This window comes from Protopterus annectens, chromosome 1.part1 (assembly GCF_019279795.1).
Source record: "Protopterus annectens isolate FY-2018-M chromosome 1.part1, PAN1.0, whole genome shotgun sequence".
Taxonomy (NCBI): domain Eukaryota; kingdom Metazoa; phylum Chordata; order Ceratodontiformes; family Protopteridae; genus Protopterus; species Protopterus annectens.
Genome location: NC_056726.1, coordinates 789,980,488 through 790,004,465, shown reverse-complemented (window position 1 = coordinate 790,004,465; position 23,978 = coordinate 789,980,488). Strand labels below are relative to the sequence as shown.

At 41.8% G+C, this 23,978-nt stretch overlaps 1 protein-coding gene across 2 annotated transcripts in view; it reads left to right on the top strand.

The window, feature by feature from the left end:
* EPG5 (ectopic P-granules autophagy protein 5 homolog) overlaps positions 1–23,978 on the top strand; it is a 2,535,958-nt gene that overhangs the window by 692,051 nt on the left and 1,819,929 nt on the right. For both annotated transcript variants that reach the window (XM_044078183.1, XR_006365599.1), the window contains exon 12: positions 11,119–11,273. In XM_044078183.1, the coding sequence (XP_043934118.1) occupies positions 11,119–11,273 (155 nt within the window). The remainder of the gene's footprint in view (positions 1–11,118; positions 11,274–23,978) is intronic.

Here is a 23,978-nt window from a genome sequence, read left to right as displayed (position 1 = left end):
ACCTGTCCACCTTAAATACATACATCATTGTCCCAAAATTCAAAATGCTGACCCTACAGCAACTTCTTCCCATGCTGGGCAAGGAGTCTTGGCTGGTAACTCTAGATCTCAAGGAGGCATACCTGCACGTCCCCATTCGACCAATCTGCAGAAGATACCTCAGATTTCTTGCAGGATCAGAGCACTATCAATTCTCAGCATTGCCCTTTGGCTTATCTACTGCGCCCAGAGTATTCACAAAATGCCTGGCATCAGTAATCGCCCATTGCAGACTACAGGGAATTCAAATTTACCCATACCTGGACGACTGCCTGCTACAAGGGGACAACAAAAGCAAGCTGACAACAGATTTACAAAGGGTCATTTACTTGCTACAAGGACTGGGATACACAGTCAATTTACAAAAGTCAAGGCTGATACCATCCCAAACAAGGACTTTCTTGGGCGCGGAATTGGACACAGTACAACAAATGGCATTCCTGACTACAGAAAAACAAAAAGAACTTCCTCTTTACTTCTTGGCACTAACAAAACTGAACAAGTTAACAGCAAGAAAAGTTCTGCAGGCCTTGGGCTTCATGGCATCATGCATAATCTTGGTCCCATTTGCCAGACTACATATGAGGAAACTACAGTGGTACCTAAAGAATTTATGGTCCCAACACAGACACAGTCTAGAAACAGAAATACCACTAATTCCATGCTTAAAACAGGAGTTCCTATGGTGGGCTCAGGCATGCCAGTCAAACCCAGGCCTACCCTTTCGCAGATGTCAACCAAGCCAGACCATCACAACAGGCGCTTCAGACCTAGGATGGGGCCCACATGCTGGACAAATGCGTGCAAGGATTGTGGACACAGGATCAACTTCACCTGCACATCAATCTAAAAGAAATGCTGGCAGTAAAACTGGCAATCCAAAAGTTCAAACCATTTCTCAAAGAGGGCCAGTTGATGATAAGGACAGACAACACCACAGTCATGTGGTACATCAACAAACAGGGAGGCACTCATTCATACCCCTATGCAGAATGACCTTGGAGCTGTGGACCCTGGCACTCAGCTACAACATTCAGTTACAGGCAATATTTGTACCGGGAAAGACAATACTCTAGCAGACATATTAAGCAGAACCACTTGGATGCCCACGAATGGAAGCTGCACCGGACATCTTCAAGACCATCTCGAAGAAATGGGGAATGCCACAGATAGACCTATTCGCATCACCTCTCAATCACCAGCTCAAAAATTCCGCACAAGGACATTCCACCCACTAGCATGGAAAGTGGACTCACTCTCCTTCAACTGGAAAGGCCTAACAGCATATGCATTCCCACCTCTTCCTTTGATACACAAGGTACTACTAAAAATCAAGGAAGAACGTCCAAGGATAATCCTGATAGCTCCAAACTGGCCAAGACAACACTGGTACCCACTACTGAAGAGCATGTCTCGAACAATATGTGGCCAATACCCTGATGCCTTTGATGTTAACTCAGAACAACTACAGCATCATACATCCAAACCTAAAACGCTGCAACTGACTGCATGGAACATCACATAGCAGCAGCTAATCCAGAACTTTCCCAAAGAGTTAAAGACATTATTCTTGAAGCACGCAGACCTTCAACAAGAAGGAACTATGCTGGAAAATGGAAAAGGTTTGTCATTTGGAGTACGGAAAGAGGAAAAGATGTGTCAAACATAGATATGCCTAACATTCTGGAGTATCTGGCGAACTTCTTCATTCAGGCCTGTCCTACTCCTCCATCAAGATACATGCATCAGCTATTTCAGCAGAATACAGCTTTGATCCACCTGTTTTTCACACCCTTTGCTCAGGCAGTTCCTCAGAGGAATCAAGAATGTAAAACCTCCAAGGAAACCACCATTACCAGCTTGGGATTTAAACTTTGTGCTAGAAAAGTTGACACTATCACCCTTTGAACCAGCAGCAACAGCAGACCTACAACACCTGTCATGGAAAACTGCTTTCCTACTGGCAATTACTTCAGCAAGGAGGGTTTCAGAACTACAGGCCTTAATGGCAGTGCAACCCTTCCTAATCTTCCACCAAGATAGAGTGTCCATGAGGACTAATCCTACATTTATGCCCAAGGTGGTATCCAGAGTGTCTTTAAACCAGGCAATCCACCTACCTACCTTCTTTCCCAACCCACAAAACAGAGGGGAAAGAATACTGCATACCTTGGATGTACATAGACAGCTACGCTACTACTTGGACAGAACAAAAAATAGCAGAAAGACTGACCAACTTTTTGTAGCCTATGCAACAGGAAGAGAAGGAAAAGCTATTTCCAAACAGGCAATCTCCAAATGGATAGGAAATTGCATACGATACTGTTACTCCTTCCATGGAAAACCAATTCCACAGAACATAAGACCTCATTCTACAAGGGCAACAGCCACTACCACAGCCTTCTTACGAGGAGTGGCAACCAAAGACATTATTGAGGCGGCTACTTGGACCTCCGTGCATACATTTGCCAAGCATTATAATTTGCCTCTATATTCCAGATCCCGAGCAGGGTTTGCCACTGCTGTACTGCAAGGGATCCTAAACACACCATAATCTACTTTTATCCTCCTCCCCTAGTTGGCTATGGTATTCTACCCACTTGTTATGACTGCAGATGCATCCATGAAGGACATAGTACAGTTTTGTACCTACCATAAATGTAGATGTCCGAACTGGATAGCATCTGCAGTCAGGATTACCCTCCCTCCTTCCCCTCTGTGGTACTCCTAGGGTGTTTACCCTCCTAATAGCTAGCTGTTGGGGGGGAGTCTTTTATGGTGTATTTGTTTGTATATATGTACATATATGCTTATTGCTCTGTTTACCTCTATCTATTTGGAAACATTGGCATCTATCCAAATTTTTAGCCTGCAAGAGGGCTACTGGCATCTGGGGCAAGAAACACTGAGGAAAATGGCGTCGGCTGATGCTTTTATACCCAAAGACCAACAGAGATGACGTCGGGTGGAGTGCGACATCAGCCGAAGCCGGACCCGGACTTTGGAATCCGGCCGACTGCAGGGCTGCCTGACGACAGGACAACCCACTTGTTATGACTGCAGATGCTATCCAGTTCGGACATCTACATTTATGGTAGGTACAAAACTGTACTTTCCTTTTAGTGGATTTATCTTTTCTAGTAGCTGTCTGTATAACCTGAGAAAAAACATGTAAGTTAATGAAGTTTGAAGGAATATCAGAATTATAAGAGAACCAGTCAGTATTGAGGTCACCCATAAGGATAGTTTCTTGAGAGAAATTCAGGAAAGTCCAGTGTAGGAAATCTTCAGTAGTATTAAGGTTAGAACTGGAGGGCATGTAAATAGCATATGAAAAGTGTTATAGCCCTGCACAACCATAGTGCTGTCCGCTATTTTAAATCATATGTCAGTCACTGCACAGGTGTCAGTATCTTCCAGGGTGAGGAGGTCTTGTAGGGAGTGGAGTTTTTTGTTCAGGCTCCTAACATTGATCAGTAACACTTTCATATTTATTTTCCTTTGCTTATTTCATTATGTTGGTAGGTTTATCAGGTTGGCTTACCTAAAAAAGACACTTTGGTGGTGGGCATTGTCTTTGCCAGTAATTGAAATCCTAGAGGAGACAGATGCAGGCCATCCCTGATGAAGTAGCATGTAGTCTGTCGGTCATGCCCTTCCAGACTAACAAATATTGGACCCCCTTTGAATGTCACCAAAAACTAAACCAATTACTGAAGTCAGTTACTTTGTGCTCTATCGCTGCATCATCCTTGGAGAAGTAGAATGCTGATCAATGCTAGGCTCATATCTTGGACACACAGTCTGAGAGCTCCATCTTGTCTCCCTTTATGTAATCCATGGAGGTGCACCTTAAGTTATTGACACTGGCATTAAGTATGACAGAGTAATACTGGTACTGTTGTTCAAGGACTTGAGTGCAAGCATAATCTGACAGATCCTGGCCACAGACAAGCAACTAATTGTCGCTCTTTCCTTGTTCAGCCTGATAAGAGGCACATCTGTATGTGTTGCAGTGCCATCGTCTGTAACAAGAATATTTGATTTGGTCACTGGCTGCCTTACGGGCTCAACATCTGTTACTTTGGGACTTCTTGTGCTGTGTGAGGAAGTGGGCTTAATATGCTGACTGTGCTTTATGCTTGTGCTGTGTTTTGAAAGTCTTTAAGGTTTAGGCACCTTAATCTTTCCAATCTCAGTATCTGATGGATTATATCTATTGTGATGGCCTTGGAGAGGTGTGATGTATGGTATACTGCTGGCAATGTTGATATATGAATTTACTGTGTGTGAGAGTTTTGCCTCTAAGGATATTGTATATGTACATCTCTCACATGCTGTGTTACGCTGTTTGAGTAACAGATGATCGTCGGACAGCATGAGACAATTCTTACAGTGTCTCAAGATATCCATCTCAGTCAGGCTGGCTAGAAACGTTGTGGGAAAGTGCTGGTCCGTGATACTAACAGGGATGACTTGGGGACAGGGGAACTATAACTCTTGTAGTTCTGTTTCAAAACAATGTTTGGGTGTACTTGCTACTAAGTATTTCAATTTCAGTACAAAACAACTTGCCTGGAAACCTTCAACTGTCACCAGCAAGAACCAGTAAACTAATTATAGTAAAGAAACCTCACTGAGTTGATATTAAAATCAGTGCAAGTAGTATCAGTACACTCAATAATAAGTAGTTTTATCAAAGGTCTTTTAGCCTGGTGAGCAGTTTAAGGGAAGATACTTTGCAAAATTATACTTGTGTTGTGTGCTAATTCTCAACAGCTAGTAAACGGGAGAGGGAGGATATTATGTTGTCAAATTATCATAAGGGGCAGGCAGCAGCAGATACAGTGGGTTTAAGAACCCAACTATGATAGGGTAAGTTGGGAGGGAAAACAGTACACCCTTAGCTGACTGCCCCAATGCAAAGACAAGTCTTGAACTAGCCTGAAACACACTTAGTGCTCAAGAATGAAATCAGGGCTTAAAAACAACAGTTATACCACTTAAACAACAAAAATGCATGGCATCTGTGTACTGGAGTTACTAATATAGGCTTAAAGACCTTAGCTAAAGCAGATACATACTGTTAAAATTAATTTAAAATCAGGTCAAGAAATGAAAGCACTTATCTCTTTCTCTGTCTAATGGAACTAATGCAATGCATTTACAATTAATCACTATGAATATTATTAATACTACTATATTACTATTCATGGGAAACTTTAACCCTTAGACTGGAAAACGTACACTGCCTGTTACTCAGTGGCACAACATTTCCTGGACTTTATCAACACAAACACCCTGGACCAGATAGTGTGCACTCCAACTAGAGGATCAAACTTACTAGACCTAGTACTTACTAACATGGGACAGAATTGCACTCTCCACTGTGTCATGTCGTTAATGGTGAGGTCGGCTCACAAAGCTGCTTCCTTCTAAATAAAAATCAACCTGGAAAACCCAACTAAACCTGTAACAGTGAAGAACTGTTTAAAGCAAACTGCATCCTATTAAGAGGTAGCTTGTCAAAATGCAGGGCTCCCCCAAACTCCTTGAACACAGCTGCCTAAGTAGAATTACTCACAAACCCCCTGTACAAACATGTAAATGGCTGCATTGAGGCTGCAGTATCTTCCAGAAGTAAGCCCAAATCTAATACCAAAAACAAACCCCACTTGTGGAATCTGTACCTTAACAAGGCATACAACAAAAGAAAATAAGTCATGGCCAAAATCAAAAAGAGCAACTCTCTTAGAGACAAGAACATTGGGATTCAACTAAACAAGAAATTAAGAGGTCTTCTAAAGTCCAGAAAGACCAGTTTCTATGTCACGATAGTCTCCCAGGCTAAGGATAATCATAAGGCCTTCCTCAGCCAAGTCAGGAAAACTGCAGTGTGCAAAACTGGTTGTAAATGTCACAACTTTCTCTCACTAAGTTGACATAGCTAAATTTATCAGCCAATAGATTCACTGTTACTTCAGCTCCCACTACTCCCTTTGAAATCCCTTCTAGCATTTCCCACCCAACTATCAACAGGTCCTATTAAGGCCAAAAACATTGCTTTCTTGGGCCTGACAATATCCCCGTTGCTTCCTAAGTAGCCTAAAACATGACCTAATAGGACCACTAGAGGCACTATTGTACTACAGTCTTAATACAGGTTATGTGCTAGGAGAATGGAGCACCTCTTCCTAAGAGTGGACTATCAACCAATCCCAGGAACTACAGACCCATCAGTCTTAACAAGTCTAATATGCAAAGCGATGGAACAAATTATCATGGAAGTGATCAGCAAGGACATTTGAAACCTACAGACACTGCACCCTTCCTAGTTTGGCTTTGTTAAGGGAAGGTTTTACCTACTCAGTGTGGTAGACTTCTTCAAAAGGGTTACCAAAGCTGTGGATCGGATGAAAATGGTGCATTCCGCCAGCCATTACCTGGCAAAGTCATTTGATTTAGTCCACCATTCGGGTATCATTGACAAACTCTGAGAACTAGGCATAAATGCCTATATAACTTGCTAAATTACTGTCTGGCTTCCAGATGGAACCCAATAAGTCATGATCGGTGAGACCATCTCCACCAGGAGAACAGTCACCAGCAGTGTACTCCAGGGCTTCGTGTTGGGCCCGTTCATTTTTGGCCTGTACTTCTCAGAAGTCAAGGCTAATGTCAAAAGCCTCTGTCTTATCAAGTTTGCAGATGATTGTAAGTTGGGAACCATCATAGATTTCCCCCCAGGACACCAACATTCTGCAAGAATTCTGCAAACTAATGACTGGTGCTAAAACCATGGATTAAAACTGAAAGTGAAGAAATGCATTATTGTGCCCTTTGGGAAATCTTCCATCTAAGCTAATTACGCCATCAATAAAACTTCCTTAAAAGTTGACCCAGTAATTAGGGATCTGAGAACATATGTAGACAGTAATCTAACCTTCGACCAACATGTAGCCTATATAGGAAGAAAATCATTCTATGTCACCCAGCTTATAAGCAAGGGTATGACATCTCGATCCAAGGAAGTTGTAGTACCACTCTACTCAGCCCTTATAAGACCCACCAGTGAGTATAGTGCCCCCTTTGGCATGTACCTAACCAGGCACTTGCAACAGTTGGAGCACCTTCAAAGGTTCCTCACCAGGTGAATATTTATTTTATTTTATTATTTATTTTATTTTTTAATTTTATTTTACATTTGTTTACTGGGAAAGTCTGACTGGACACAGGTCCATTTTCAGCGGAGGCCCAGGGAGAAAAGCTCCACATTACAATACATTACATGAGAGTAAACAGAAGTAGAACATACATACATATGGCATATATACACATCAGGACAACATGCTGGTGATTAACAAATATACATATAGCATATATGCACACAACAGGACATCATGCTAGTGGTTAACATTTCTTACAGTAGACAATCAGAGGTATATGTATTTTTTCTTTTGCAGTTATAAGTTTTGTAAAGTAAATGTATACGGGTTTGGAAGCTTTCAGGGGAGAAACTGTTTATACATAGCTGTACCCTGGCAAATTCTCTTGTTATGAATTAGCCTGGTGAGTGGCATGAGCATAGCCAGTTACTTAGATAGTGAGTTTTCAGGAGTTTTTTGAATTGACTAAAGGAGGTGATAGAAGTTATTTGGCTTGGTAGTGTGTTCCAGGTTTCGGCAGTGGTGTTGGCAAAGAGGGACGTGCCATCTTCATTTTTATGTTTGATGACAGTTATGAGGTTCTGGTTACTAGATCTTAAGGCTCCAGAGGGAATGTGGGGCTGAATTAGGTGATGAAGTGCTGGAGTTATCTCAGGAAGATAGTAGTAGAGTTGCGCACTATAGAGAGTTAATTGACTAGAAGTATATGAGGCAAGTCAAGCCAGTTGAGTTGCTTAAGGGATAGACAGTGGTGGGACCTATATGAGACTTCAGTAGCAAACTTGGCAATCTTGTTGTAGCAAGATTACATTTTATTTAGATCAATTTGGCGGAGATTGGTCAAGATGGGAGAGGCATAGAGGAGGGTGGATAGAAGATGAGTCCTTGCGATGGTTACTTTGGTGCGTTTTGTCATAAACTGTTTGTTCCTGTAGAGGAGACCAAGTTTTTTATTAAGTTTCTTAATGATTTGTGCTATGTGGATGTCGAACCTCAGGTTATTGTCTGTTTCTACACCTAGCAGTTTAGTGTGTGTGGTTGGACTGATATGAATGTTTTCTTTGGAGCTAATGGTGAAATTATTATTTAGGGGAGGAGCTTTGCCAGGGCTGAAAAGAATTTGTTTTGTTTAGGAATAAGAAGAAGTTTGATGTTAGTGAACCAAGTTTCAGCTAGGGTGAAGTTATTTTGGGTTAGGGTTTGCAGTTCACTAAGGGTAGGGGCAGCAAATATGAGGGTAGTGTCATCTGCATATTGTACTATTGAGGCAGTGGGAGAGGATGAAGAGATCTGATTTGTAAATAGGGAGAACAGCAATGGGCCAAGGATGGATCCTTGAGGGACTCCTATGGTTACTGGTAACAGGGGGGACAATTGGTCCTGCCATAGGACTGCTTGCTGACAGGCAGATAAGTAGCTGTTGAACCATGATATAGAGGAGGGACTTATATTTAGGGTGGATAGGGTATCAAGAAGCAGACTATGGTTTACCATGTCAAAGGCTTTCGATAGGTCTAAGACTATGGAAGAAACAAATAGACCCTTGTTTCTGTGGTGGTTAACTATGTTGGTGAATGATAATAGTGCTGTAGTGGTGCTATGGGAAGGTCTAAAGCCATGCTGGGATATGAAGAGTAGGTTGTTATTCTAGAGGTACTGTATTAGTTGAATATGAACAACTCTTTCTAATGTTTTGGATAAAGGTGATAGGATTGCTATTGGGCAATAGTTGGTGAGCTCTAAGGAGTTGCCTCCTTTGTGCAGTGGAATTATATATGATGTTTTCCAATAGGTGGGGACTTTGCATTCTGAGAGAGATCTTTTTATGAGAATAGAGACAGGATAGGCTATAACTTCATCTGAGATCTGAAGGAAGTCTGCTGGCAGCTTATCAGCTGCTAGAGTGGTTGGTTTAAATTTACCAAGGAGTTTAGATATTGATTTGGTGGATAAAGAGTGGAGGTGAAAATTGGGGCTATTGTTTTGTATATTGGAGTGGGTTGGGGTAGTTATTGGTGTGGGGCTGCTAGTACTATTTTGGGCATTGGCAAGGGGCTGGACTGTTTCGGTAAAGAATTTTTTAAACTGAGTAGGAATGTTTTCATGGTTATTTGGAAGCACAGGGGTTGGAGTTGTGGACTTTCCTGGGTTCAGTATACCATTTATTGAGGCCCAGAATTTTTGTGGGTTGTGAGAATATTTTTCTTGCATGTTTGTATAGTAGCTGGATTTATCTAGTTTGATTTGTTTTTTGGCATTGTTACAGAGCTCTACATAGTTTTGCCTCAAAGTAGTGGTTTTGTTTTTCTAATATTGAATCCAGGCCTTGTCCCTTTCTTTCATTATAGTTTTAGTATCTTTTCTTAGCTATGGGGCATAGTTAGTTTTTATTCTAATGGTTCTAGGGGGTGCATGATAGTTTAAGATTTTTATGAAGGTTGTGTTAAAGTACTCAACGGCATCGTCTAGAGGTAGATGTTTTAGGGGATACCACTTACAGCTTTTTAGAGTATTGATGAGATCAGTAGCTATAAAGGTTTTTTTGTTTCTAACTACTCTGAGGATAGGTTGGTTGATGGTTTGGGATCTGTTCCTAATTAGGTAGGTTGGATGATGGTCACTTAGGGTATCTAGAAGACAACCAGATTGCTGTGCAAGAGTGGGGTCAGATACCAGGATCCAGTCTAAGATGACTGGCGTTTGGAAGTTTTGTCAGTTCGAATGGGGGTGGTTATAGTTTGGGTAAACCTGTGGAGGTTTATGAAGGCAGAGGGGTTATGGCTGGAGCAGTGAAGCCAGTCAATATTGAAGTCTTCTAATAGTATGGTTTTATGTGTAAGGGAGTTTGAGGTCCAATTAAGCAGGCTTTCCATTACAGTGATGTTATTGCCTGGTGGGATATAGCCACCTGCAATAAGTATATGTTTGTTGGAACTTATTTTTAATTTGGCAAGGATTAGTTCTACATCTTTGTGTAATCTAGTAAGCAAGATGATTTTGGAATAATATTGCAACACCTTTGCCCTTTTTCTCTGATCTGTCTCTTTGGATAATGTTGTAACCCGGGGCAGTAATCTCATTATTGTGATGTTGTGGTTTGAGCCATGTTTAAGTTAACACAGCGATATCTTAACAGGTCCAGATCCAGAACATGAATACCCTGTCCTACACAGATCACCTTAAGGCCCCATCTCTGTACCCATTCTGCTACAGGTTACTGAGAGGTGATCTATGCCTGGCATACAAGGCATCCTTATATCCAGCTGTGATGGATCTCTTGCACATCTGCAAAACAAACAGTACCAGTAACACTAAATGTAAGGACCTGAGCATTGTCTGCAACATTAATAGAACATGCTGGTGAGACCGATGGTCTGAAAGGATCCCTGCACTGTGGAATAAGCTGTCCATCCACATGAAGCAAGAGTTCATCCCTGACCATATTCAAACCAAGCCTTGATCATTGGATGGAAAATTGCAGATTCAGCCCTGGTCTGGCTGCCATGTCTCTGATGGACAGAGGTCGGCAGTAAGTAAACTAATTGCCACATAACCCTTAGCTGTCTCTCTACTAACATTCCCCACAATATAAGCATCCAGAGTACTCTGGGACAAAACTGGGTTGGGTTGCATGGCTAGGCTTATAGAAACCCTAGTGGTCATTAACCTAGTATGAACATATTTAATTAGAAGTTCTGTTTTGAATGTTTAGTCATATGTTAGTTTGCTTTGAAGTGATGCTGCTTGGTTCTTAACTTATGCATGCTTGTAAGTTTTTTTTTCTGTATATGTCTTACTGTTGAGGAATGCTGCACCTGTATTAGGCCATATTGTTCTGCAGAATTAAATTATATTGAAATGAAAGTTTCCTCATCTGTCAACAATTAAGTTGTTTTTGTTGCATCATTTCCAGATCCTGAACACACAGAAAAATTTGAAACTTATCTGGCATCAATGAACAGCTCAGATGGAATCTGTCTGCTGACCACCTTTGCCCATATGACATTGTGCAGACAAACTGATGTGGATGAAGATCTTGTGAAAATGATTGTTCTGGAAATATATGAGGTAGGACAATGGTAAATGTATGTCTCACGACAAGAGTTGCAAATTGATGTGCCTTAGAGTATGTCAGCAGCCATTCATCATAGATCTAGTTTGCATTGTCTAGTTGGATAACTAGTAAGTTTTAGAAGGTAATTTCAATTTTATTCATGTAGGTATAATTCATTGTGTTCCTAGAATGAACCACGATCCACGAAAATGTCACAAAGAACTTCTTTTTAATCAACGTACAAAACAGAGGTTGAGCGCTTTCATCTATCCAACGTAGATTTCATCAGGTGTTCTGATGAAATCTACGTTGGATAAATGAAAGCGCTCAACCTCTGTTTTGTACATTGATTAAAAAGAAGTTCTTTGTGACATTTTTGTGGATCGTGGTTTATTCTGAGAACAGTTTTTGGTTCTGGTTGTCTTCAAGTGTTGAGTTCCCTGAATAGCAGTTGTTGGTTATAATTCAGTGTGTGTCAGATTTACAGATCATAGCTTATCTATTACGAATCACTAGTTGTAACTTCCCTAGTCACCTTTGACAGCATCCCATGTCAGAGTTTTTTTACTTTTGTGATGAATTTTAATATCAATGGCTCTGCAGGTAAAACCCTAACCTTTGATGCTGAAGATCAGAAGACTGTGTGTTTTATTCCCTTACCAGTTACTTGGATTAATTTTCCAATGTGGACTCTGTAGTGCAGCATAAGGAGTGCAGTACTTCTGAGTATGCCATCCTTCGAATGAGATGTTAAACTGAGGTCCCAGCTGTCCGAGTTGATAGTAGCTCAGATGGATATATAGTAAGTTCCAAGATAGTTGTCAAAAGAGTAGAAGAACTTCCATGATGCCCAGGCCAAATTTACCTTAGTATTATAGGGCCTAGTGAAACTAACCTGATCAACAAACACAAATAATAATGTAATTCATTCTTGTTACATACATTCGATTGTCAGGCTCATCGCCCACTGGCCTTCAAGGAGTCCGATTACCCTAAACCCATGTTATTGATATTTATTTCCTTCTGCCAATGCATGCATTAGGATTATATTTAAACAATGTTAATTATTAACTTGTTGCATTTATAAAGGGAAGCTTATTCTGTCAGTCGTGGAAATCATTAAAAAATGCTGCTAACTTTTGAGAGACTTAATATGCCAGCTGTCCTGTTACTGCCTGTGTCTTTTTGGATACTGACATTCAAACTTATTTTCCAAAAAAAATATTTAAAATTGTTTGAGACAGTAATGTTTGTTGTATCACAGGCTAGATTAATGAGATGTTACAAGTAGTTTAGGGAATATTTTTGTGAGAATTCTTATCAAAAGTGAGACATACATTTTTCTTCCAATAACAAAAGACAGTGGAAGACAGTGCCATACCTGCTTAGTTACAAATGTTGTTGTTGTTGTGTCTTTCGGCTTTTCCCGGTTAGGGGTCGCCACAGCGGAACTCCAGTCCGCTAATGATTGGCATTAGATTTTTACGTGCTGGCTTGCCGGGCCTAACGCACAACCTTCAACAAAGGAATGCCCATTCACGCATGTCGCCACACAGAAGACGCTCTAACTGAGAATCGAACGGGCAACGTTTAATTGTGTACTGTTCAGAAAAAAAATATTGAAGTTTAATGCTGTGAGTTTTTGTATTAGGTATTGTAAAAATGATATTTAATTTGTAATGCCCTTCTGAATCCCCAAGGCTAGTCGTGAGTTGTTAAATTAGTTATATTTCTTTACGTAGTTTTCCAACACAATCTCTGGCAAAAAAACACATCTTAACTTTTCTGCTTCCAAAAGCAGCTGTTTTATCTAAGGTTTTATTTAGAATGCATTGCACCTTTTGTGTCTGCATTTAATTATCTCCACATATTAATTTTTTTTCTGATATTGTGGCAGAGTAAATTGTCTTCATCTCATTATTCTTTTTTTAAAGTTTCCAAATGAGTGAATGTAAACTCACTGTGTAGTCTCTAGAAAAGCAGTACTGTTCATGTATGTTGTTTTTGTTGTGGATATCTTTAATGCAGCTGTACTTAGTCTAAGCACTGCATGGTAATTTGATGTTTCTCCATGTTTGAATCATTGCTTTAAGCTGCAAAATAGTTGACTGCACCATACCTGTTTTAACTAATTCACTCCAGAGAAGTTTAAGGATGCTGGCTGGCAACTAAACTGTGGTGAATTTGTATTTCTGAGAGCATACTAAAACGAAATATTTGTAACTCTTGAACTGTAATAGCAAAATAACAAGCAAAATGTGAAAATTGTTCAGCCCATACAGACCTTTGCAGTGATCAAGTGTTACATCACAGCTATGAAATGTGATTTTATAATTGGCAGTAATCGCAGGTCTTATGCATATTTTTTTTCTTGCTTATATCTTGAAACAGTTCACTATCTCAGTAGCCATATCGCACAGACCCCTAATATCTGTTTGCTTGTCTGAGAGGATATTATCTTCAGTATGAGACCTTAACCAGCACTGTACCATATTATCTTATTGGAATATTTACAGAAATATGAAAAATATCATACTTTTCACAATCAGACAAACAGCTGCACTTCTTCAGCTGTACTACCTGGAGGTGATATATCTGTGATGTTAGCTTCAAACTGAAACATCACTCATCATGTTTCCATATTCCTTTACATAGATATTGACACAAATGTGGAAAGTGTCATTGTTTTTATAGTCAGACAAGGTGTCATAGCTTTGTAATTGTGCTACATAGATGTGATGTCTTGAGTCCGGTCTGTTTATAATGCCATCTTCAAATTTAAACATCGTCTATCATGCATGTTGGCATGTTCCTTTAGAACAGCTTTGACAAAATATGAAAACCGTATATTTTGTAGTATGATAAGTAAACAAAGCATTATATATGTGAAGGTGTGCTAGACAGGTGCCGTGTCTTGGACCCAATGTAACTTTATAGCTGCTACCTTCAAAGTAATGCCTTAACCGGTCATGTTTCTATGGTCCCCATATAGATATGGACAACAATATGACCAATGTTTTATAAGCTAGTAAACTAATTGTATTATCCATGCATGTGAATCACACAGATGTCATGTCTTTTGGCTACATTATTACTGTTGATACCAGTTTTAAAACAGAGTATCACCTATTATGCTGACATGATCCAAGAGATACGACAGTGTATAAATAATACAAAATTCATCAAGTGACAAAAAAATAAACTGCAATAGCTCTACATGCTTGTCGCATAAATGCCATGCCTTGGAAACATTTGTTTATAGTGCTGCCATCATCACAAATGCGTTACCACCCATCTTGGTAATGTGTTTCTTTACAGAGTTAAGGACATAAATATGAAAATGTCAGACGAACTAACCTGGTCAACAAATGTCAAATAAATAAATAATAAATACCTTGATTTGATAAGTACAACACTGTTATGTCTGTGGAGATGTTCTAGGTAGATGTCTTGTTTTGAGTCCACTGTGACCTTATAGCAAGAAACTTTAAAATGATATCTTAATTATTATGTTGGCATGATACCTTACAGAAATATGAGAAATGTTATAGTTATCATAATCTGATAAAACTGTAGTATTTCTGCATGTGTGGCAAGCAGCTGTACTGTCACTGCCAGTGTGCTGCGTGGATGTTATGTGTGGGGTGTAATTTGCTGTTTCTGTTGTCAGCTTAAAAAAAATGGATGTGTTACCCACCACAATGACTTGTTCCCTCTGAAACAGACTTCTGATGAAAGATTCCTGAATTTTATAATAACTGTTGTATGTTTGCACATTTGAAAGATATCTCGGCTTGTGCCAAAGTGTCCTGAAACATACTGACCTCATAATTCTACTTTATACATTATCCATCATGATGCCATACTCCCACTCAGAGATATGGGCAAAAATATGGAAAACATCTTTAATGTCATAATCTGAGAAAAAAGATGTTATATCTCAGCAGATGTGGTGGGGTGGACATTGTGTCATATCTCTCCTTCTAGATTCCAGCTTCAGCATGACACATCATGCTGTCATGCTTCTTTCAGTAGGTATGGCCAAAATATACAAAATATCATGCTTGTCATAGTCAGACAACTACATAAAGTGAAATATTTTTGCAGATGTCCTACCTAGATGTCACATATTGGGACAACTTTTTCCTTACTGATGCTAGCTTCAGCATGATAACTTACAAGTGTTAAATTTACTGATCTCAGAAATCAGCAAAGTATTACATCTCTGCAGTTGCAGTATATGGAGATCAGTCCATGTGTAGTTCATAACAATATACTGCAGTTAGCATATACATTTTGTACCTTAATATCTTCAGGCTAAGATTGCACGCAGATCATGTTATTGTCCTTAATGTACACTGTACAGGATGATGTTTTTCGTGTTTCACTGTTGCAATCATCATACTTGGGTTATCTGCCTGCGGGTAGCCCTTAGTCCGCCCGAATACCAGAGTCTTGGGATTTCTGCATCAGATGCTGTCACCTCTTCCATGACGTCAGGTCGTCAGGGGTATAAAACATGCAGCCAACGCCATTACATTAGTCTTCCATGTCGAGAAGGAGCCTGAAGCAGAAGCAGGTCACAAGTGCCAGTCGGCCGCTACCTGAAATTTTTGTTTTTTCGAGTTTCAGACCTGAAGTCTTCTAAAGCTAAGTACCTCATTGGGGATTCTTTTTTCTTGTTCTAACCGATGTCAGAAAAATTAGTTGTCTTGCCTATGGAAAGCAAATACCTCACAGAGATTTTCATTCTTACTGCATCACCTGTTTAGGCCCAGACCATGATGTCCCTAGCTGTCGGTTTTCTGCCTTGTTTAACGCCCGAACCATTCATCGTTGGGCTATTTTTGTAGCTAAATTCTTTCGCTGTCATTCTCCGTATTCCAAAATGGCTTGGGTAAGCCATCCGACTACCGATCTTCTGAAAAAGCACAAAGACAGAGACAGACCCCATAGGTCAAAAACTGCCAACTATGCTTCCGTTAAGCTAGTCGCCAGTCCGCCAGTACTCCGTGAGGCATCTTTGCAGCCCCTGATGCCCGCTTCTACAGATTTGCAGGCCTCTGCTGAGACCCATTCGGAGTCCCGTATGCCGCGAGATGCTTCTTTGACTATGGAACCTGCGGATGTGTCTACCTCGGATGGGGCTGGAGCCGCTGTGCAGGCACCGGCTTCTGAGGGTGTATTCCGACCTACCGATAGTCATATTAAACCAACAACTTAATTTCCTACTAAAACAACCAAGTTTCTCAGGCCCAGAGTTTGCACTACGCCTAGAAATCAGATGTCCAAAGCGCATGCTCTACCTCCCTTGCCAGAAAATCAAATGCTTAGAATGGCTGAAGACCTTATTTAGGGGAAGCCAGCCTTCCCCTGCCAAAAGACAAAGAATTTAATTTCCTTCTGGTTCTACAGACCAGGAGTCTGATGACTCTGACCCTTCTGATTACCAGGACATACCCTTATCTACCTATGAGGATTCAGATGCAGAGGAATCCATTCCCTCTGCCTCCCCTCCAGAATATTTCTCTTTTGGTGAAACCTTCCATACCTTAAGAGAGCATTTCCACTGGGAATGCCAGGACCATCCTCAGTCCAAAAAGAGACTCAGGGAATTTTTAGATTTGCCTCAGCACAGGCCTCTAGCTATAACCCCCTGTCATGGATATTGTAGACAGTGTCTTCTTGGATTCCAGTCTTACTCCTAACACCTTACCACCACCTCCTAGAAAACTTGACAGGCACTACAGAGTACCTGATTCTCACAAATTTCTCTTTAAGAATCCTACTGCGGATCCAGAGACCATTTCCCAGGGACCTAAAGGCATTAAGGCTACTACAGCCAAAAACCCTACCCCTTCAGACAGGGATTCTAGAGCTTTAGACAGATGGGGTAAGAAGGTATATACCTCTGCAACTCTTGCCATCAGGGCTTTGAATTGCCAGTTTCACATGTTGAAGTGCCAGCAACATATTATGGAACTAATTAAACAAAAAAAATGGTATTACTTCCAGATGGTGCAGAAAATAAAGATTTACAAGAGTTAATGCATTCTGCAACCCAAGTTAGTAAACATACTTTGCAATGTGGGTTTGATGCCTTAGAAGTATCTTGCAGGGCTGCTGTCACTGGGTCTGTACTGAGAAGGCATGCTTGGCTAAAGGAACAAGTCTTGCCTGACCATGTCAAAGCAAAATTATTAGATGCTCCATTAAATGAGTAGCGTTTGTTTGGCAGAAAAGCAGAAGTTGTTCTTAAAAAGATGGAAGAAAAAGCTAAATATATGCAAGCAGTCAAAGATTGCTTACAGGTGCAGCCACCTAGATTCAGTAGGCATTGGCCTTCAAAAAACTGGTCCTTTCCAGTCCCTCTCAGGCCTTCTCAGCCCAGGGGAAACAGACTACCAAGACTTACAGTCTCAGGGTATGCAGAGATCTAAACAATGGAGTGTTTCCACCTCAAAACCAGGGAGTGGTAAGCCACCCCTTTATGGAAAAAGTTCACAATGACATTCCAATTATCCTTCTCAGCCATGCCCAAGTACTTGTGCCCCTAGGAGGAAAACTCTCCCTTCATGCAAAAAAATGGATGTCCATTACTCAGGACCGATGGGTTCTAAACATTGTATCCCAAGGATACAGATTCTACTTCACTCACTGCCAACACCAAGCGGGTTGCCAGATCTTCCTCCAAACCAGTGGGCAGAGGCTCAAAAGCAAGTACTTTCCCTTCTGCATATCAGGGCTATTCAACCTCTTCCAGTAGAACAAAGGGGGCAGGGATGTTCTTCGTGTTTCACTGTTGCAGTCATTACATTTGGGTTATCCGCTTGCAGGTAGCCCTCAGTCGGCCTGATTATCAAAGTCTTGGGTCCTGCATCGGTTGCTGTGTCATCTTCCATGACGTCAGGTAGTCAGGGGTATAAAGCATGCAGCCGACGCCATTACATCTGTATTTCTTGCCGTGCGGTGACCGAAGCAGAAGCAGTTCGCAAGTGCCGGTCGACCGACTCCTGAAATTTTCGTTTTCAAGTTTCAGATCTGAAGTCTTCAACTAAGCTAAGTACCCCGTTGGGGAACCTTTTTCTTGCTGTAAACCGATGTCAGTAAAAGTTAAAAATTGTATTTCTTGTGGAAAGCAAATACCTCATAAAGATTTTCATTCGTACTGTATTGCTTGCTTAGGCCCAGACCATGACGTACCTTGCTGTCAGTTTTGTGCCTTATTCAAACCTCGAACTATCCGTTATTGGTTCATTTTCACATCTAAATATTTTGGTACTCTGTTCAGTTATCCAGAAATGGCTTCGGTAGGCCACCTGACTACCGACATTCCGAAAAAACGCAAAGATAAAGACAGACCGCATAGGTCCAGAGCTGCTGACGACGCTTCTCCTAAGCTAGTTGTCAGTTCGCCAGTACTCAGTGAGGCGCTTTTGCAGCCCCTGATACCTGCTACTTCAGATTCGCAGGCCTCTACTGAGACCCATTCGGAGTCCGGTATGCCACGAGATGCTTCTTCGACTGTGGAACCTGCAGATGTGTCTACCTTGGATGGGTATGGAGCCGCTGTGCAGGCACCGGCTTCTGAGGGTGTATTCAGGCCTACTGACTTGCATATTAAACCAACGTCATCTTCTTCTTCAAGGCCTAAAACTTGATCCATGCCTAGAAAACCAATGCCCAGACCGCATGTTCAGGCCCCTATGCCTAAAATGCAAATGATAACAATGGCTTAAGACCTTATTACTCTAATCAAGGGAAGCCATCCTTCTCCCTCTAAGAGACCTAGAACTGATTTTCCTTCTGATTCTTCTGATCAGGATTCTGAAATTTCTGTTTTCTCTGATGACCAGGAGTTGCCCTTATCTACCTATGAGGATTTGGATGCAGAGGACTCCATTCCCTCTGCTTCCCCTTCAGAGGATTTCTCTTTTGGTGAAACTTTGCATACTCTTAGGGATCATTTCTGCTGGGAAAGCCAGGATTACTCTGACTCCAAAAAGAGGCTTAGGGAATTCTTACTCCTACCTCAACACAGGCCTTTAGCTATCCCTCCTGTACTGGACATTGTAGATGATGCCTTCTCGGAATCTAGCCTGGCCCCTGACACTTTACTCCCCAGCTCCCAGGAAATCTGACAGGTATTACAGAGTTCCTGACTCTCACAAGTTCCTCTTTAAGAATCCTAATGTGGATCCTGAGACCATTTCACAGGGGCCCAAAGGCATTAAGGCTACTACTGCCAAAAACCCTACCCCCTCTGATAGAGATTCCAGTGCCCTGGACATATGGGGTAAGAAGGAATACAATTCTGCAACTTTGGCCATTAGGGCCTTAAACTGCCAGTTTCATATGTTAAAGTATCAGCAGCATATTATTGGATTGCTTAAACAGAAAATGATGTTGACTCCTGATTGTACTGAAAATAAAGAATTACAGGATTTAACGCATTCTGCTGAACAAGTTGGAAAACAGGCTTTGCAGTGTGTTTTTGATTCATTAAAGGCATCTTGCAAGGCTGCTGTCACTGTGTCTGTACTTAGAAGGCATGCTTGGCTTAAGGAGCAATCTTTGCCAGATAATGTTAAAGCTAAATTACTTGATGCTCCCTTAAACCAAGACCGCCTGTTTGGCAACAAAGCAGAAGTACTTAAAAAGATGGAGGAAAAAGCTAAATCTATGCAAACTGTTAAAGATTTCCTGCAAGTATAACCTCCCAGATTTAGTAGGCATTGGCCTACTAAGAACTGGTCCTTTCCTGCCTCTTCCAGGCCTTCTCAGTCCAAACCCAGAACCAGCAGAACACCCAGGCTTTAGTCCAAAGGTACTCACAGGCCTAAGCAGTGGGGGGCTACCATTTCCAAAGTTGGAAGTAGTAAGACACCCCCTATGGTCAACTGTCAAAATGACTTAACTTTAAACCTTCCAAGCCCTGCCCAACAGACTGTTCCTTTAGGGGGAAAGATCGCCCTTCATGCAAAAAAATGAGAACTCATTACCCAAGACAAATGGGTTTTAAATATAGTTTCCCAAGGATACAGATTCCACTTCCACTCCTTACTAGCCCCAAACAGTTGGCCAGACCTACCCCCAAATCAGTGGGCAGAGGCTCAAAAACAAGTTCTCTATCTTCTAAGCATCAAGGCTATTCACCCTGTCCCAGGATAAGAATGGAGGCAAGGTTTCTACTCAAGACTTTTCTTGGTACCCAGAAAAGACAATTCCTGGTGCCATATCCTGGACCTGTCTATCCTAAACACTTTTTTGGTAATCCCAAAATTCAAAATGCTAACTCTTCATCAGCTGCTTCCTATGCTAGGCAAAAATGCCTGGTTGGCAACACTGGATTTAAAGGTAGCCTACCTGCACATCCCAATAAGGGAATCTTGCAGAAGATACCTACGCTTCAGAGCAGGCTGCATGCACTATCAGTTCTCTGCAATGCCCTTTGATTTATCTACTGCGCCCAGTGTATTTACAAAGTGCCTAGCTCCAGTCATTGCATTTTGCAGGCAAAGAAATATTGAAATATACCCATACCTGGACGATTGTCTAATGCAGGCAGAAAGCCAGGACATACTATTAAATCATCTGGCATTTGTAAAGTAATTACTAATTTTTCTGGGGTACACCATAAACGAAAATAAATCGCATCTAATACTCTGCCAACAAATTGTATTCCTGGGAGCAAGCTTGAATACAGCTTCCCAGATGGCATACCTCACACCAGAGAGACAAGTTAATTTGACAGCCTACTTCAAACTACTGGCCACAAAACCCAGTTATCTGCAAGGAAAATACTGCAAGCCTTGGGGTTCATGGGCTCTTGCATTCTACCAGTTCCATATGCAAGACTGCATATGAGGAAACTACAATGGTATCTAAAAAGCGTATGGTGCCAACATTCTCAGGACCTAGAATCAATGATTCCTGTCATACCTTATCTAAAGACAGAGTTCCTTTGGTGGGCAGAGGCCTGCCACCAAAACAAGGGAATGCCATTCACTCTACCCCTGCCGCCCAAACCCTAATGACAGACGCATCAGTCTATGCATGGGGGGCTCACCTGGCAGGGCAGTGCATTCAGGGCAATGGAGCCCAAGTCAAATGCACCTGCATATCAAGCAAAAAGAAATGTTAGCTGTACAGAATGCTGTGACAGCCTTCAAGGACCACATTCTTCCAGGACATTTATTGGTAAAGACAGACAACACCACTGTTATGTGGTACAGAAACAAGCAGGGGGAACCCATTCATAACCCTCTGCAGACTAGCCATGGCTCTATGGAACACAGCCTTGAGCTACCAAGTGCACATACAAGCTCAATTCCTGCCAGGCAAGCCAAATACATTGGCAGATGACCTAAGCAGAAATATCATGGACCCACATGAGTGGAAACTGGAACCAAAGATATTCAACTTTTTGAGAATCAAATGGCGGAGCCCAGAGGTACACCTGTTTGCCTCCCCTCAGAACTACCAATTGGACAAATTCTGCACAACGACTCTCCACAGACAAGCTTGAAAAGTGGATGCCCTGTCCTTCAGTTTATGCCTTTCCCCTCTGCCTCTCCTCTCCAAAGTGCTACTAAAGATCAAACAGGACAATACTTATTGCACCAGATTGGCTGCACCAACACTGGTACCCCTTCTTGCGCAGTGTGTCACTTCTGGAACTATGGCACCTGCCTCAGACCCCTGCCCTGCTGTCCCAGCAGGAGGGCCAGATTCTGCCCCCTCAGCTTCAAACCCTGAACCTTGCAGCCTGGCTAATTACATGACCTCTCCTTTACCATCCCTCAGTAAGCAAGTGATGGATGTCATTCTGGAGGGAAGATGGCCTAGTACTAGAAAATCCTATGCTGAAAAATAGAAGAGATTCTGTTCCTGGAACCAAACACAGGGGATGGACACAACTGTGCCCAATTTACCGCTCATTCTTCAGTACTTAACTGACATGCTTCACAAGGACCTTTCCTTTTCTTCCATCAAAATTCATGCCGCCGCCATCTCAGCTCATTATTATACAGAGCCACCATTCTTCTCTCATCCACTGCTGAAGCAATTCCTCAGAGGGGCCAAAAACTACTCCGGCCTGGGACCTTAACTTTGTATTGGAAAAGCTCACTGTACCTCCCTTTGAGCCAGCTGCAAATGCAGAGTTAAAATTCCTTTCTTGGAAAACAGCCTTCCTCCTAGCCATCACTTCAGCAAGAAGGGTGTCTGAATTACAGGCCCTCATAGCAGTGGAGCCTTTCATCATCTTTCATGTGGACAGGGTGTCCCTCAGGACCAATCCCTCCTTTATGTCCAAGGTGGTATCCAGTGTGGGCCTTAATCAGTCCATTCATTTGCCAGCCTTCTTTTCTAATCCACAGAACAAAGGGGAATGAATACTGCACTCCTTGCATATGCACAGACAACTTAGATTTTACTTGGACAGGACTAAGCCTCTCAGGAAGTCTGAACAACTGCTGGTTGCATTTGCTGTAGGGGCAGAGGGGAAGGCCATTTCAAAGCAAACCATTTCTAAATGGATAGGCCATTGCATTAATTTCTGCTATAAGTATCATGGAAAACCTACCACACAAGGGATAAGACCACATTCAACCAAGGCTGCATCTACCTCTACAGTCTTTCTCAGAAGTGTCCCCTACCAGGGACATCCTAGAAGCTGCTACCTAGAGTTCTGTACATACCTTCACCAAGCATTACCACGTGACAATTTTTTTCTAAATCCAGAGCTGGTTTTGCCATTGCAGTCTTGCACGGCCTTATAGCTGGTCCTAATGCTATCTAACTGCCTCCTCCCTTCCTTAGCTTTGGGAATCTACCCAAATGTGCAACAGTGAAACACGAAGACCATAGTACAGATGTAGATGTTCGAGTGTATTCACTGTTGCAGTCCTGGTTACCCTCCCTCCGGCCCCCTGACTTCTATTGACTATACCTCTATTCTTGCTTGCTATGCTTAAAGCTTTCTGGTGTATTTGCTTTTTGTTGGAGGTGTAACCTTGTATATAATTGCTTCCCATTATTGGGGCACCTGACATCTGGGGCATGAAAAACTGATGTAATGGCGTCGGCTGCATGCTTTATACCCCTGACTACCTGACGTCATGGAAGATGAGACAGCAACTGACGCAGGACCCAAGACTTTGATAATCAGACCAACTGAGGGCTTACCTGCAAGCAGATAACCGAAATGTAATGACTGCAACAGTGAATACACTCAAACAGCTACATTTATGGTAAGTGTACAGAACTGTACTTTTCTACTCCAGACTGTTCCTGGTGCTCAGAAAAGAGAGCTGTTGGTGGCCTATCCTGGATCTATCAATCCTCAACACCTTTCTGGTGGTCCCAAAATTCAAAATGCTTGCACTGCAACAGCTTCTTCCTATGCTAGCCAAGGATGCCTGGTTAGTCACCCTAGTCTTAAAAGAACCTTATCTGCACATCTACATTTCAGGGCAGGCTCTATGCGCCATCAGTTCTCTGCACTTCCCTTTGGCTTATCTACTGCACCCAGAGTATTCACAAAATGCCTGGCTCCAGCCATTGCATACTGTAGGCAGAGAAATATTCAAATCTACCCATACTTGTACGATTGCCTGATTCAGGCAGTCAGGAATTGCTACTTCAGCACCTGGCATTTGTAAAACAACTTTTGACTTCACTGGGATACACCATCAACGAAACAAAATCACAACTGG